The sequence below is a fragment of the Strix uralensis genome, chromosome 9 (assembly GCF_047716275.1).
Source record: "Strix uralensis isolate ZFMK-TIS-50842 chromosome 9, bStrUra1, whole genome shotgun sequence".
Lineage (NCBI taxonomy): Eukaryota > Metazoa > Chordata > Aves > Strigiformes > Strigidae > Strix > Strix uralensis.
The window spans coordinates 17,845,916-17,860,744 of NC_133980.1; the positions used below are offsets into that span (position 1 = coordinate 17,845,916).

At 35.1% G+C, this 14,829-nt stretch overlaps 1 protein-coding gene across 6 annotated transcripts in view; it reads left to right on the plus strand.

Moving 5' to 3' along the window:
• Positions 1 to 14,829, plus strand: part of XRN1 (5'-3' exoribonuclease 1) — a 44,444-nt gene that overhangs the window by 18,289 nt on the left and 11,326 nt on the right. For 4 of the 6 annotated variants that reach the window (XR_012629998.1, XM_074877584.1, XM_074877582.1 and 1 more), the window contains exons 21-42: positions 361 to 523; positions 973 to 1,086; positions 1,533 to 1,631; positions 1,795 to 1,910; positions 2,747 to 2,893; positions 3,263 to 3,352; positions 4,392 to 4,527; positions 5,265 to 5,321; positions 6,005 to 6,137; positions 7,252 to 7,321; positions 8,488 to 8,713; positions 9,369 to 9,470; positions 10,165 to 10,260; positions 10,496 to 10,610; positions 11,123 to 11,187; positions 11,575 to 11,685; positions 12,061 to 12,186; positions 12,505 to 12,658; positions 12,929 to 13,107; positions 13,318 to 13,431; positions 13,513 to 13,636; positions 14,634 to 14,785. Coding sequence is in view for 5 of the 6 variants with exons in the window: in XM_074877584.1 (XP_074733685.1) it covers positions 361 to 523; positions 973 to 1,086; positions 1,533 to 1,631; positions 1,795 to 1,910; positions 2,747 to 2,893; positions 3,263 to 3,352; positions 4,392 to 4,527; positions 5,265 to 5,321; positions 6,005 to 6,137; positions 7,252 to 7,321; positions 8,488 to 8,713; positions 9,369 to 9,470; positions 10,165 to 10,260; positions 10,496 to 10,610; positions 11,123 to 11,187; positions 11,575 to 11,685; positions 12,061 to 12,186; positions 12,505 to 12,658; positions 12,929 to 13,107; positions 13,318 to 13,431; positions 13,513 to 13,636; positions 14,634 to 14,785 (2,689 nt within the window). In the remaining variant the exon portion in view is untranslated. The remainder of the gene's footprint in view (positions 1 to 360; positions 524 to 972; positions 1,087 to 1,532; positions 1,632 to 1,794; positions 1,911 to 2,746; positions 2,894 to 3,262; positions 3,353 to 4,391; positions 4,528 to 5,264; positions 5,322 to 6,004; positions 6,138 to 7,251; positions 7,322 to 8,487; positions 8,714 to 9,368; positions 9,471 to 10,164; positions 10,261 to 10,495; positions 10,611 to 11,122; positions 11,188 to 11,574; positions 11,686 to 12,060; positions 12,187 to 12,504; positions 12,659 to 12,928; positions 13,108 to 13,317; positions 13,432 to 13,512; positions 13,637 to 14,633; positions 14,786 to 14,829) is intronic. The other 2 variants (XM_074877586.1, XM_074877587.1) reach the window with 2 other exon arrangements.

Sequence of the window (14,829 nt, forward strand, 5' to 3'; positions counted from 1 at the left end):
TTGCTCTTCTAGAGTGTGGGTGCTTGGTGGAACACAACTGAGTTACAGTAGCTTGCCATTTTATTATCTGTCATTTGAGTTAACTGCCTTAATTGACCCCAGCCCTTCCCACTGTAAAGGTAAAATGTGTTTAAATTAACACACGTAACTATGTAGTGATGGCTGTGCAACAATGAATAAGCAATTGGCTAAGCTGTTTATTCTGGGCATTTTTTATAAAACAGGAAGCAGACTATTGGAATCCTTTTGTTAAGAGGGGCAGTTTTTTGTTGTTTTTGTTTTTTTTCAATAAATTAAATTCACCCTCTTGGTTCAATTCTGGTTATTGTAATCAAACTAAATGTTCTGCTTTGTATTCAGGTACCAGAGAAGAAAAGGGATAATTATTCATGAAACATCAATAGTTGTATATGCTCAGTTACTCACTGGTAATAGGTATCAACTAAACCAAAATGGAGAAGTTTATCTGGAGAAGCAGTGGTCAAAACAAGTTCTTCCTTTTGTTTACCAAACTGTTGTCAAGGTAAATATACAAATTCAGTATCATCTTGCATATAGGTCCTTACTCCATTGGGGTGGGGGTGCATGGAAAGGAAAGAGTGTATGCTCCTTTAAAACAAAAGAATGAACAAAAATACGCATCTTAATGTAATTTACTGTATAAATAAGTATGATGTGCTTAGCCAAGTATTTTGTCACAAAATTTGGGACCCTATTGCACAATGTAGTGATCTTACTGGAAAAAATGGCTTTTGTCATCTTTTTACTGATGATACTTTGAATGAATTACAGTAGTGGTCCTCTATGAGGTAGCATAGTTGCTTGTGTAACACCATTTATTTCTTTGCTTTTGATGAATTATTTCAGACTCAGATAATGTTTTAGAATAAGTGTCTATTTATATGAACTTTTTAATTATTATACTGGAACTGAAAGATATTTACCATTATCAACTTTGTCTTTTTCACGTAGGATATCAAAGCCTTTGACTCTCGTTTTTCAAACATCAAAACTTTGGATGACTTGTTTCCTCCTGGAAGTACAGCCTTTATGCTGGGATCTCCTTACTACGGCTGCATGGGAGAAGTTAGTTCCATTAGTTTAACATTTTTTTTTCTCCTAGATTTCTTTGTTTGCAAGCCTAAAATAATCTAAGGTGTTGTGTGGCAGTTGTGGTCATCTGCTAGCTAAAATTTTAAATCAAAGGTTCCCTGGTGGTTTAGTCAGAGGAGGAGTTGGCATAACAGGAAAAGGGTAGCATAGCTTGAATGCAGGATTATTTTTACTCATTATTTGGGATAACTTGCAATACATAGAGTTCCTATTTTGGACTATTTTCAGTCATGGATTCCTTTGATTTAATGCTGTTTGATTGCCTCTCTGAGGAAGCAGTGCACAGGTCAAGGCAAGATGATGAATCCCAAAGCATCTCTGTGCCTACTGCAGCAAAATTGTTGATAGACTATGAGGTCTAGTATCCAAAGACTGATGGCTTTAAATAACATTTTTAATGTGCTGTGTTTCTCTCCAAGGTTCAAGATTCACGTGATGTGATCACAGAAGGTAGAATTCGTGTAGTTTTCAATATTCCATGTGAACCCCAGCTTGATCCTTTAATACAGAACCAGCATGTAAGTGCTTCTGGTTTTCTAATAAAAGCTTAAACAATGTGTCAAATACATTTTGCAGTGGTAAATGTGTTTAAGGGATACTTCCATATTATTCATTTGCCCTTTGTATAAAAATCCTTATCCTTCAGGAATTGCCAATATTGTTTGTTTGTTTGTTTTAAAGAAATATTCTGTGAAATACAATCCTGCATATATTTTGGCCAGCCGTCTTGGAGTAAGTGGATATCTTGTCTCCAGATTTACAGGGAGTATCTTTATTGGGAGAGGATCAAAGAAAAAGTAAGTTCTCTCAGTGAATTTTGTCTGTAGAGAAGCTTCTAAATTCTAATACAACTCTACACGATTTCTGCTATGTTTAAGTGCTATTCTTACCAAGTGTATAACTGTTCTGTGATGTGAAGCTTTCTTTAAAGGATATTTGCTGAAAACTAAGTCCATATGCAGTGTTTTTCTATAATACCATAAACTTCTTTTTCATTTCTGTTTACTGGAGAGTTGTTCTGTTGGCTTTAGTATTGTAGAAAGACATAAATTGACTTTCCTGGTTAGCTGTTTGAATCATTGAAGCAGGAGTTTGAACTGACTTTGCCACACTGAGAATAACAAGTGGTATTGGGATCTAATGTCACTGTTCTTACCATTACTGCTAGTATAAAGGGATAATTGTACCTGTAATTTTTTTTAAGAACTAGTTAAGACTAAAACTGCTTAAAGTATGTAAGGGAGGCAATCCCTATAGTTCTCTGAATGTCAGAATTGTAGTTTCCTAGGACAGCTCACTAAAGAAGTGATTGATGCATAAACATCTTCTTGTGATTTGACATGTGCATTTGTTCCCAAGTGATTGTTCAGGGACATCCTTCTACATTCCCTATACATCCTACATCCTTCTATATTCCCTACCCTCCTTTGCAGTAAGGTATGGGCATGTATGTGGACAGCTATTGTAGCACAGCTTATGTCCTGTAACATTTACAGCTGTCGCAATGCTAATAAGTAAAGATTACTTGTTAATTCAATTTTTTTGTGGTTTAAGGCTGTATGTTTGTGTGGTTTTTAATGTATGTACACACATATATATCATTGCAAGTTAACAAACTTTTTCTTATTTCCAGTCCTCATGGAGATCACAAAGCAAATGTGGGGCTAAACCTGAAGTTCAATAAGAAAAATGAAGAAGTTCCTGGCTATACTAAGAAGGTTGGAAATGAATGGATGTATTCTTCTGCAGTAGAACAACTACTTGCTGAGTATTTAGAAAGGTAAATATTGGATATAAATTTAATCTAAATTATCCGCCTTCATATCAGTCTTTGGATTTTGTTCTTCAGACACAGATCTTCTAAGAAGTGATGAGTTTGCTTTTGGGGATTGCTTGATGGAATTTCTTTTATTCTAATACTCTCCTTCCAACAGTCTCTCCTTCCCAGGAGAAGCATATTTTGGAATAGAGTACTTTTGTCAACAGCTTACTGTTGCCAAATTAACAGTGTGACACTAAATTAAGTAAAAAATAATCTGCCTGGGCTCCAGAAATTTTGAAGCCTGTCAGAGTTTGTTTTGATGAGGCTTTTTTGTGGTCTATGCTGATGTGAAACTAAGTTTGTCTTCCATTTATTTGTTTTTTTTAGGGTCCCTGAACTGTTTAATTATATAGCCAAGAACAGCCAGGAAGATATCTTCTATGAAGATGACATTTGGCCTGGAGAGGATGAGAATGGGTAAGCCATCTTTCTCCTTTTTTTTTTTTTTTTTTTCCCCCCCTAGAAGAAGAAGAATAAAGGCTGATAACATTGTGAAATTGGTGGTGATCATATAGTGTTTGTTATGTAACTGAAATCTTGCTGTTCCTTGAGCAGCATGATTGTTCAGTGATGACTCTGAAAAAATTACCAGAACGTTGTACATTCCAGTTGTGAAGTCCAAGTCTCTGTCAGACTCCTATCTCAAGTCCAGTAAATGAGAAATCTAATTTTTGATGGCTACTTTATAATTCTTGCTTTTAAAGTAACCTTCAGTAAGCATAGTTATGAATAGTCACAAAGTCACCAAAAGTTCATTTCTGGAAAATAAGCAATAATTATTTTAATTGCTTAAAATCACTTTGAATTTGAAAAATAACGTACACAGAATTGAAGGTATTTTAGACATTTTTAGTTCAGTCAATTTCATGGGAGACAAGGAGCAACCTTGGTTCCAGATACACCACAGTAACATTAAAAAAGCTTTTATTATTAGCTAGTAAGCCCAACTCATGGGCTTGTGTTGGTAAGTCTGCATGATGCTGCACTCTGCAGGACTCTTAGCCGGCAGATATACCATTGTGGGACTCTTCTACTATAAGAATCTTCTGTTAGAAGGTTTGTGGTCCATTTTACCATAGAGGCATGCCCCAAAGTTTTTTCTTACTGTGTGGTAAGAAACAGCTGTTCACAGAACCTTGAATCACAGCTGGACATGGTTAGTTGGTTGGATGCAAACATAATTTACTGCATACTTTTAAATAATTTCATTTTAAATTTTTTTTCCTGAGAAAAAACTTCAGGTTATCATTTTGAAACAGTATTGCATGATTTAGTCAGATTTTTTTTTTTTTAATCCCTATTGTAAACTCATACAGAACACTTAAATTCTGTTACTTTATGAATGTGTGCAAGCATTGTGCCTATATCATAATACTTGACTGATTAAATCAGAAAATGTGGTAAGATGCTTAGTTTATGCAGTTAAAGGTTTTAATTCATGTTGTTTTTTATTTAGCGCTGAGAAAGTTCAAGAAATTGTTGCCTGGTTAAAGGCACATCCTGTGTCTGCTTTGTCTCGCTCATCTTGTGACTTGCAAATTTTGGATGCAGCCATTGTTGAGAAAATTGAAGAAGAAATAGAGAAATGCAAGGTATGCAGCTTGACATCATTGTGAGCAGGGGTGAACCAAAAAGCAGCAGCAGCTCATTATTTTCCAAGTTCTTGAGTTAGAATAAGACGATTGAAGATTACTTGTCATTCCAGAGAAAAGAATACAGAATGTAATGTGAGATCTGAATTTGTAATATGAATTGTCCCAGAAATTCAGAAGAGCTCATTATTAATCTTTGTAATTGACTCACTCTTTTTGAGGCGATGCAGCAGCATTAGGCTGTACTCTGAACTCTGCCTTTTGGTGATTTCGGAAAGGAACAAGTGTCAGTATTATATTCTGAACTACTTAAGTGATGTTTCTAAGTGCAATCCCAGCTGTTCTTCCCTTGCAGTTTCTCTTTGGTCTGAGGAAAATTAGAAAGTTGCTTTCTGAAGGCCGCAGATGAAAAAAGAGGCCACGGAAATTGCTAGAGCAAAAGCTAAAGGCAAAGCTACATGAAATAATGAGCTGATTTCTTTGGAATTACTTGCAAGGACATGTTAATAAAATTGATGTGAATTCTGGAATTAGCCAAACAATGCCAAAGCTTTGGTAAGAAATCAACCATGCCAAAAACTGGATTTAATCATCCTAAAGACTTCGTGGAAGCTGTATACCTTTATCTAAAACAAACAAAAGAATTCTACATTATCTTTTCAGGTGTTTTGTTGTACGTGAAATCCAGTGTTTGTTCCTGCGCTAGTTTGTAATGACTTTTTGTTCCTTTCCTTTAGCAAAGAAAGAGCAACAAGAAGGTGCGGGTAACTGTGAAACCCCATTTGCTGTACAGAGTAAGTGATGTGGAAAGGGGTTTTTCTGAAGTTAAGTTGTCCAGATCATACTTATTTTACCTAAGCTTACCAATTTTCAGAGAGAGGAATTTTATGCCAGTATTGATGGAAGAAAAAGTTTTACGATGCCTTCTAGGAAACCAATTTGAGAACAGTAGTCTGTCTCTAAAAGGAGAAAACTTCTACTAACTGTAAACTCCCTCACTGCTGACTTTCAGTTCTTTTCTACCTTCTGTCCTTCATGCTTCTACAGTCTTTATTGCCTGTATAATGAAGGCAAACTAAAATGTACATCCCACTTGTCTTTTCTGCCCTGTTTTACTTTTTATTCAGTTCTTGACCTGAACTGACCAACTGCTGATCTTGCCTGGTATTTCACAGATGCCCATGTTACTGACAGGCAGGTTACACTTGATGGTTTTATTTTGTCTAAATTGACCCCTTGGTCTGCCTTGGATCATGTACAGCACTGATGTTTCTTAGGCAGAAGCAGTGAGAGAGAGTTGCAAGAAAAAAGGTGAAAGTTTGCTTTGTGTCTGGGGAGGGAAGATTTTGTGTTCTGAAATAATAATTTTTTTCAGAAAGTTTGCTTTATAGTGTGTTTCAGATAATATTATAAATGCATTTTGACTGTAATCCCTATTTTTTTGCAAACATTAACACAGTCTTTTGGTTACTGTCAGCCATTAGAACAACAGAATGGGGTTGTTCCAGATCGAGATGCAGAGTACAGGCTGTTTGACCGTGTTGTCAATGTGAGAGAGAACTTTTCCGTTCCAGTTGGTCTTCGAGGTACCATTATAGGAATTAAAGGAGGTAATATTTTCTTCTTAATTCTAGCGTTATAATGGCTCAGCTAGTGATACGAAAGAAGGCTTCAGAAAAGTGTTTTGTGTATTGGTTGTGAATGCACAGAAATTTCTCACCTATGAAGCATATGCAACTTGAGGCCATTAATGACATATTTACTGTTTTGAATTAAACCTACAGGTATTCTGTTTGAGTTCCATGTGTTCTGTAGCTGTATAAGAATAAGAAATTGCTTGCCTTTTGTTCCTTTTTAATATGAAGAAGGCAGAGAGATCAATGAGAGAGAACACAGGCTGCAAAAAAAGAACAAAATGAAGTTATGGGAAGATATGGGCAAAGTTAAGAGAAGTAGACATAAAAACAAGCCTTAATACTTACACTGAACATAAAATTTTACCAGATACAATTTGTCTTAAATTCTTTTATTTGGAGTTTGGTTTTTACTCTGATACTCCATTTCTGTGAAATGGCATGAATTTACACCATCTTTGACAAGAAGATTATCCATAAATCTATTTCAGGTAAACAAAAGGATTTACCAAATCACATTGGGTATAGCAGTTTGAGATCTAGTAATAGAAATTGTTTACTTACCTGGCATTTAAGTAGTTGCTTTCTCATTCAGTTTGCATCCAACAGAATCTTGAATAGACTAGACTTGAGTGCAGCTTTTAAAAAGAGGTATTCTTTTCTCCATAAGGATTATATACTAGTATAATTTTAAAGGAGTATTAGTCTATCATTATGCAACAAGGTAATGTTAAAGCTTTCGGTTTCTGACTGAATGTAAAGATGGTTTGCATCTTTTTTCTGGCAGTTGCTGACTACTGTGACATACTGCTATAAACTGGAGTTCTATTAATGCAGGTTAACAAGTTGTTATGCAGGATACATTTCTGTTGAAAGTATATCTAAAAGGGCAGCCATATATGACTTTGAGAAGTGTTTTCAAATCGCTGTTAATGAAATTACTCATTTAAGGAATAAGCATTTTTTTGGTGCTAATTAGTTTTTGGTCTTTTCATTGTTTATTGCATAACTAATACAGATATTTGCATAATTTAGATTAAAACAGCTCCTGTTATGTATATAGGATGACATTTTACTTTGTTTTCTATAGCCAGTAGAGAAACAGATGTGCTTTTTGAAGTTTTGTTTGATGAAGAATTCCTTGGAGGCCTAACGATAAGGTTTGTGCAGGGGGTTTCATAGTCATTTCATGTTATTGATATTGATGGCATGAAATTGTTGCCTTTGGTTTGGTTGAGTATTTTTAACAACTCTTTTTAAAACTTTGTTTCTTGATAGTGTTGGTTGGTTTTTATTTCTTTTGTGTTTCTGTTTTCTCTTTGAGTAGGGATAATTTTTATGAATCATACTGTATTTTGGAAATGCTCTCTAGGCTTTTTTGCATATTTAGAAGCTTCTGATTTGTACAAAGCAACTATGAACCCGAAGAATAAAGCACTAGATCCAAATGTCTTTCTAAAACAAATATGTAGAAGACAGGTTATTATCAGTATGTCTATAACACATAGATTAAAAAAATAGTCAGTAATCATCTGTTCCTCTGAAGGAGGGACTCTGAATTCTCAATAATTGATACTTTGTCACTAAATTCTGACCACCATTAAAAACCTGAACTGTTTTTCAGGAGGTGGACGCATGGTTAATTCTTTTGTTTTAAAAGGTGTGCTAACTCTTCAGTATTTAAGTAAGCAGGTAAACTTCTAAGAGCTCTAATTTACACAGCAGCCTTCATTTTACTGTTGTTCTTAGATAAATTAAGTTTTTTATAACAGAAAGTAGAGGAGAATCTCACCTATTCCCTGTGTTCAGCAAGCATAACACAATCCTATCCCTTGCAAGAGCATGTCCTTGTAACACAGATACTCTTCAGTATTCACAATCATAAAGGAAGATATAGAACTGGCTAAATACTGCTTAATTTCAATTTATAATTCTGCTACTGACTTCAGTTTTTATCTTGGAAAAAGAAAAGAATATTGTTTCCTGGTTCATCATTTTTTGCAGAAATATTTACTACAGAACTATGCTATAACAATTCACCCATCTTTAAAATTTCTTTGAGCTCAGCACTGAAAGGTACAGTATAAACGCAGAGTAGTAGTAATTATTGTTGTTTTGTGGTTTTGACAGCCAGAGGCCAAAGGGGAGCACAGTAGGGTTAACACTGTGTGTAATGGTGCTAGTTTTCAATATTGGATAGTTTTCAGCCTCTGCTGTTCAAACCTGAGTGGTTATCTTTTGGCATAGAGGCAACAGTGTTGTTAGATACATTGAAATGTCAACAATTAACCTACATGAAACAACTATGCAATTTGCTTTTCTTAAGGTGCTCTCCTGCCAGAGGTTATCGGCTGCCATCAAGTGCCTTAATTAACCTGTCTCATGGTAGTCGGTCAGAAATGGGAAATCAAAAACTGACGGCCATAGTTAAACCTCAGCCAGCTGTGAATAACTACAATTCATATGCATCTGATTTGTCATCTGTATGCTCGCAAAAAGTGCACCTGGGAGGCCTCAACCATTCTCCTCGCTCCCTTTTTGTCCCTACTCAAGTAAGACTTTTCTTTCATTTGTACAAAAATGTTTTTCCCTAAAAGCTGAACTGTAGCCATGGTTATCTTCATTGGTACAAAGAAAATTTAATTTTTATGTCAGTATATTAGAAGTAGGATATTTCTTTTCTTGGAGAAATGAGTTAATCCATTAATGAAAGGGACCAAAATTTCCTTATTGACAATTGTTTTGCTTTGAGTAGCTCCAGTTGCATTTCCAAGAGACAGATATTTAGTTTGGAGCAGTGACACCACGTTTGGTGTCAACAAATAGTTTGTTTGGGCAGAGATGCAATTATTTCCTTAAAGCTCTGTTCCAAGTAATGCTTCTTGTAGGTCAAGGTTGTCCATGCTCAGAAAGAGAAGACATTATTTCCTTGTCAATTTTGCTTCTTAGTTATTATTTACTTTCTTTGAAAATACAATAAAGGAGGAAAAATTACAGATGAATTGGGGTTCTTATTGGTTTAATTAAACTTTATTTTTTAATAAGTGACTTCTTTAAAGGAAATTAGCTTAATGGGTAACTTCATGTTGCTGTAGGTGTGTTTCAGAAGAATTGTCCCATGTGTTCTAAGTCTATACAAGAAAAACTACTTTCCAAAAGAAAATTTAAGGCAATGAAATGCTTTTTTTTTTTCTCTCAATGATTTAGCAACTGAATGGAAGACAGCATTACAATCTCAGGGCTGAAAATCAGGGCAACTCTAACTCACCCCAGAAAGGATCATTTCTGAGTGGTAATCAGAAAAATAAAGTGAGTGTTCTGATTCATTTAGTATTGGACCCAAAAGTCTCAGTATTTATTTTGGCCCCCTATTTACAGTGGTTGTCATTTTCTCATTATTAACAGACAGCTTTGTTTTAGTACATCAGATATTTTTAGTCCGGATACAGAGTGGAGCAGAACTCGTCCCAGTTCTTGAATAAGTATAGTATCCTGTGTTATCGTTGTTTAGATGCTAGATTTTCAAGTGTGTTTTTTATGTGGCTGGGTGTCAGTTCTGTGGTAACATACCTGTAATGTTACGAAGCAATTCAGCCTGATTGATAAGGCCTTACAAAATAAGGCATTAATAATAAAATTTAAGAATGCTACCAGTATGAGAGCATGCTTTTGAAACCATTTGGAATTATTATCTGAGTATAGTTATACTCAGTGATCTTTCCTATGTTCATAACTTCAGTTAATAACAAAACAAAAACAATCTCAAAACCAACTAAGCTTATTTCAGTTTAACAGTGATTCTTAGGAAAAGTAGTTACATAAATACAACCCACCACACTAAATAACTGCAAATTCTGCTGGTGTCAGTATCAAAATTTCTGTCATCTGGGCACTGTTAAACTGGGACCTTACAAATTTCAGAATGTCTTTGTAGATGATTAGCTGTTCAGAAGTTGAGTTTATAGCTGCTGAGTTGTTGGGGGTGGTGTTTTTATTTTGTCAGGCACAGAGTAAGCAAGATGATGAATTCTGCAGCATATGGCAATCATTGCAGAGTTCTGGGAAGTCTCACCACACTCAGCAAAACATGCACGAGAAGGTTAGTATATAAACTTTAAACAGATCCCTGGGTTCAAAATATGAAGGTACTTAACTTTATATGTCAGTTCATTACATCAGAAGTCTTTCTGGTTTAATGTTACAAATAAGTCCTCTGGGTGAAAATATTGTTACACAGGGTATGCATAGCTCTGGAAAGAGGTAATCATATGGGATTACTATGTAAATGATAGATATATAGTTTTATGGTTAAGGTTTGATGTTTGAAATCCTAGGGTGCAGTTCTACCTCAGGAAATCAAGCTGGGAACTGGCAATCAGTTCTATAAGCCAGGATTCAATGACAGCAGCTTTAAAGGTCAGCAGAGAAAACAGGACCCGTATAAAAAATGTAAGTACTGTAATTAGAAACTTTGTTTAGGAGAGCTACTTGCTTTATTTGATCTTCACTGAAATGCCTATTGGTTTTTTTGTAGTTATTGACAGAAAATAGTTTAGTTATATAAACACTACGTTGCACTTGTTATTGTCAAATAATGTCCCTAGTGTGTGTATTAGGTTATTGTACATTTAATCCTGAACTTTTTAATCAAGCTGTTCTGCATTATGTTGACATTCTGCCCATCTGATATAAAAACAAAATGCCCCACAACTTGATTTTCAAAATTTGCTTGTGTTCATATTTGTAGAATATAAAATTAGATATATTATTGCATATACTTCGTTTTATTTTATCCTATAAGAAAAGCATACACCAAATGACCTATAAAGTATGAATTAAACATTTGATGCAACCGTTCAAATCAATGCAACTCTGTACTCAGTGGAGTCACTAGATTTTTTTGAGTATTGATTATTACTACAGTTTTTAAGAGCATTTCAAAAGAATGCATTCTTTTGTAGTTAAAGAAGATTCCAAAGTTACAAGAGGTGAAAGTCAGCCACATAATAAAATATCAAACAAACAGGTAATTTCTTCTGTACTGAGTAAATATATTCTTTTCATTTTACTCTGGTCTGATTCATCATTTTACAGATTTCTCTCTTAGTTGATTCTTTTACTGGGTAAATTTTATTTTGGAGATTTTTTTTTTTCTCTAGAGATTTTATAGACAGAAAATGAGAGAAAGTGCATAAGATGTATAATGATGATACCAAATGATTTTTCTATTCCTCTCAGACTCTTAAAAGCAATGCTGTAATGGGAAGACACAAATGCTAACTTTTCAGTAAGCTGAAATCCTCTAAGAATAGTAGCTTGTGAAAGCTATTGGCAGATGCATTTCTAATAGGATTGTGTTATAATGAGTAATGGAGTATTAGTAGTCAATAATAAATGCTGCAGTTTATTTCAGAATTTTGCAGGTGTGAATAAGTACAATGTCAAACTTTTGAAGAGGAATGAAAGTCCCAACGTATCTGTAAATCAGAAGACTGCAGTTGATGGTCCCTGTACAGGTGGAAAGGTAGGATCTAGATAGTTGATTTTTTTGTGCTCTTTGAATAACTTCAGTTTCTAGTCCATTTCATTCCAATTATTCCTGGTCACTTGTGTGCAAATTCACATTTATAACAGATATAAGACAAACCTGTATAACCTTGAACATTCTTTAAATCAATTCTCTATTGGTCAATACTTGCATCTTTTTAGTATGTGAAACTTGATGTAGTCTCTGGATACCTGATCACGCTCTGAGCCGATATGACTGTGATCTGCCCAAGCTAAGAGAAAAAAAAATCCCAAATGAGCATAAAATTAATCTCAAACTAATATACCTTTCCTCTTGTACCTGCTTGTAATATACTAAGTTGATGTACCTTTTTTTTAAACTTGTTTTAAGAAGGACAATGAACTTGAAAGCCTTCTAGCTTCTTTGAAAATTTCCAAAGAAAACGAAGTACAGACTTACTCCAAGGAAGCAAGAGTTACAAATGAAGAACATCTGTCACCACAATCATTTGCTATGGTCTGTATACTGCAGGAATCATTACATTGCAATTTAGCATCTGCTATCTTAGCACCAATGCTTCTATTTAAAGAAACTCCATGAAACCTCATACTGCTTCTGGAAACGTATTGAGGAGCTTTTAATTAGCTATTCTCAAAGTAAATTAACAAACATTTGTTTATGCTAAGATGCTGTTATCTGTGCTTTGATAAAATGTAATTGATAGGAAAACAAAAATTCAGATTTTGTTACCAATTATGATATTCAGAGTTAAGTAAGAAGGTAGTATTATCTGAATGCCATCATGTCTCTGAGTGGTTTATTTTATTTTTAAAGAAAGGAACACAGATGCTCAAAGAGATTTTGAAGATAGATGGGTCTGACCTGGAAACAAGAAATGAAATGAAATCCCAAGTTAATGATGTTCCTGCTCCCCCTAGACAGGATTGCCATGGAGCTGCCTTGCAATATAGACAAGCAAAAAAATTGGGTATGTTTAGACATCAGCTCATAGTTCAGAGCTTCACCTTGTATTTTAGAACGTAGCTAACAGTATAGTACTGGTTTCAAAATACAGTAATAAAATGTCCATTTTTTCAGTTCTACTTCTTTATTCTGATCTAAATCTCTTTATATATAGTCTCGTGGGTTTTGTTAATCGGATATGAAAATACCAGAAAAAAAGTCAAATCTGTTTTTTTTTCCTGCTATCCTTTCAGTGCAGGAAGTGTTTGTGATCCAGTGTAATTTTTTTTTCCAGCTGCTTATATGAATAAGCCTCATAGCACTGGAGGCCCTCAGAACACACCAGCACTGGAAGCTGGAGGTCACCCTTTTGCTTGTCCACAGCCTGCACTGTCTACTGTTTCTGAACTTTCTCGTATTTGTTCTCTTGTTGGAATGTCGCAACCAGATTTCTCCTTCCTAAAAACACCACAGGTAAAAAGCTTTTTCTACAAAAGTTAAAGTTCTCAACTTTGTTTCAACTGTCCTATATTAAACGTTTGGACTGAGCACTGGAATCCATCTAAAAGTAAATCTTAGGTCCTTTTGTTGCCTTTTTCAAAACAAACAAATCCTCTGTCTCTGTCTCACAATTTGTTTGTCAGCAGTACAAATTCCCTCAAAAATCTTATCTCATTTTTCTAGACCATGACAGTTTGTCACATAAAATTATCAAATGGTTTGTTGGTTCATGGACCGCAGTGTCATTCTGAAGCTGAAGCAAAGGAGAAAGCTGCGCTTTTTGCTTTACAGCGTTTGGTGAGGATGCAAAGAATCTTTTAAAATCTTTGTCTCTATTGCACTGCATCTGTTTGTAATCCTGAACTTCCTTCTTCATAGAGTTCTATAGGAGTAAACTTCCCTTTGCCTCCACCTCCGCCTCCACCAGTGTTTCCAAATTATCAGCCACTAGGAGTTCCTGTACCACCTGGATCTATTTCTCCAGTATTTGCACAAGCCCCTGGTAAGTATTTGACTAGTACACATTTCAAATATTGTCATGATATCTGGTAATAGTTCTTTATATGAAAATTAATGCCCTCCAAAAAGCCCCATGTTTGGTCTTCGTGTATGTAGTTGTATGTCTGAACTGCTTTAAAAACAGTTCATGGACCTCTTCTCATCGGTTTGCGGGTTAATTCAATACAAAGAATCACATCTCCCAATTATTTATTTTCCTGTAGAATGTATTTGTGCATTCAGTCCTAGTTGGTTTGTTGGGTTTTTTTTCCTTCAGAACAATAGTAATTAGTTCAAAGCTGATAGTCCCAGTCCAGAATTTGTAAGAAATCTCTTTCTTGATTTTCTACGTGGATTTATTTCCCCCCCTGCTGCATAGTTAATGGTCATCTATGCATTAGTGTTTTTATTTGTTTATAACCAACTTTCACTGAAGTACTGAGTTACAATCCTGTTGTACACTGCCAACCATTAGCATGGTAAGTAACCCCCCAAAAATTGCTAAAAATCCTGGTGGTGTTTCTGGTTCCTGTCTATTTTGTATTCTACTAAAGCTCACGTTCACAGCTAGTAATTAATGAGTCAGCACCATTGTAGCATCCTAGCAACCCGTACAGCAGCTGCTACCTCTCTTTTCCTCAGGGTTTCTATATTGTTGACTTGTTTCAAAAGGATGGCTTAAACTTGCAACCTTCTGCTAATACAGTTCACTCAGCTAAGGATGTGAAGATCCTGTTACGTGCGCTCTGAAATGCAGATGCTGTGACTCAGTGCTCTTACTGTGCTGTCATCTAGATGTAGTTCTGTAAAAGCAGAACTGTTTGGAATTTTTCTGATAATAAATAAATACTTACCTATTTTTAAGTAAATATGAAGAATATGAGGCTTTATTGGAAAGAGAAACAACATGCAGACAAATGTGGTTAGAGTACTTTTGGGGTCTTGGGGAGTTGGTATCCTCTTTTTGATGAAAGAGAGCTAAAAGTTACTTATTTTCACAGCTAATATAATGCCTCCATCACCTCACATGTTTGGTCCAGTGTCCTGGGGAGCTCCAGTGCCTAAACATTATTATCCTGGCTCCTATCCAGGAAGTGTGTCTCTTGCAGGAACTATACCAGTTGGTTCTCACAACCAGTTTATACCTCTGCAGGTAAGATTGGCAGGTTTGTCTTAATATTCTATTGTTATAAAAAA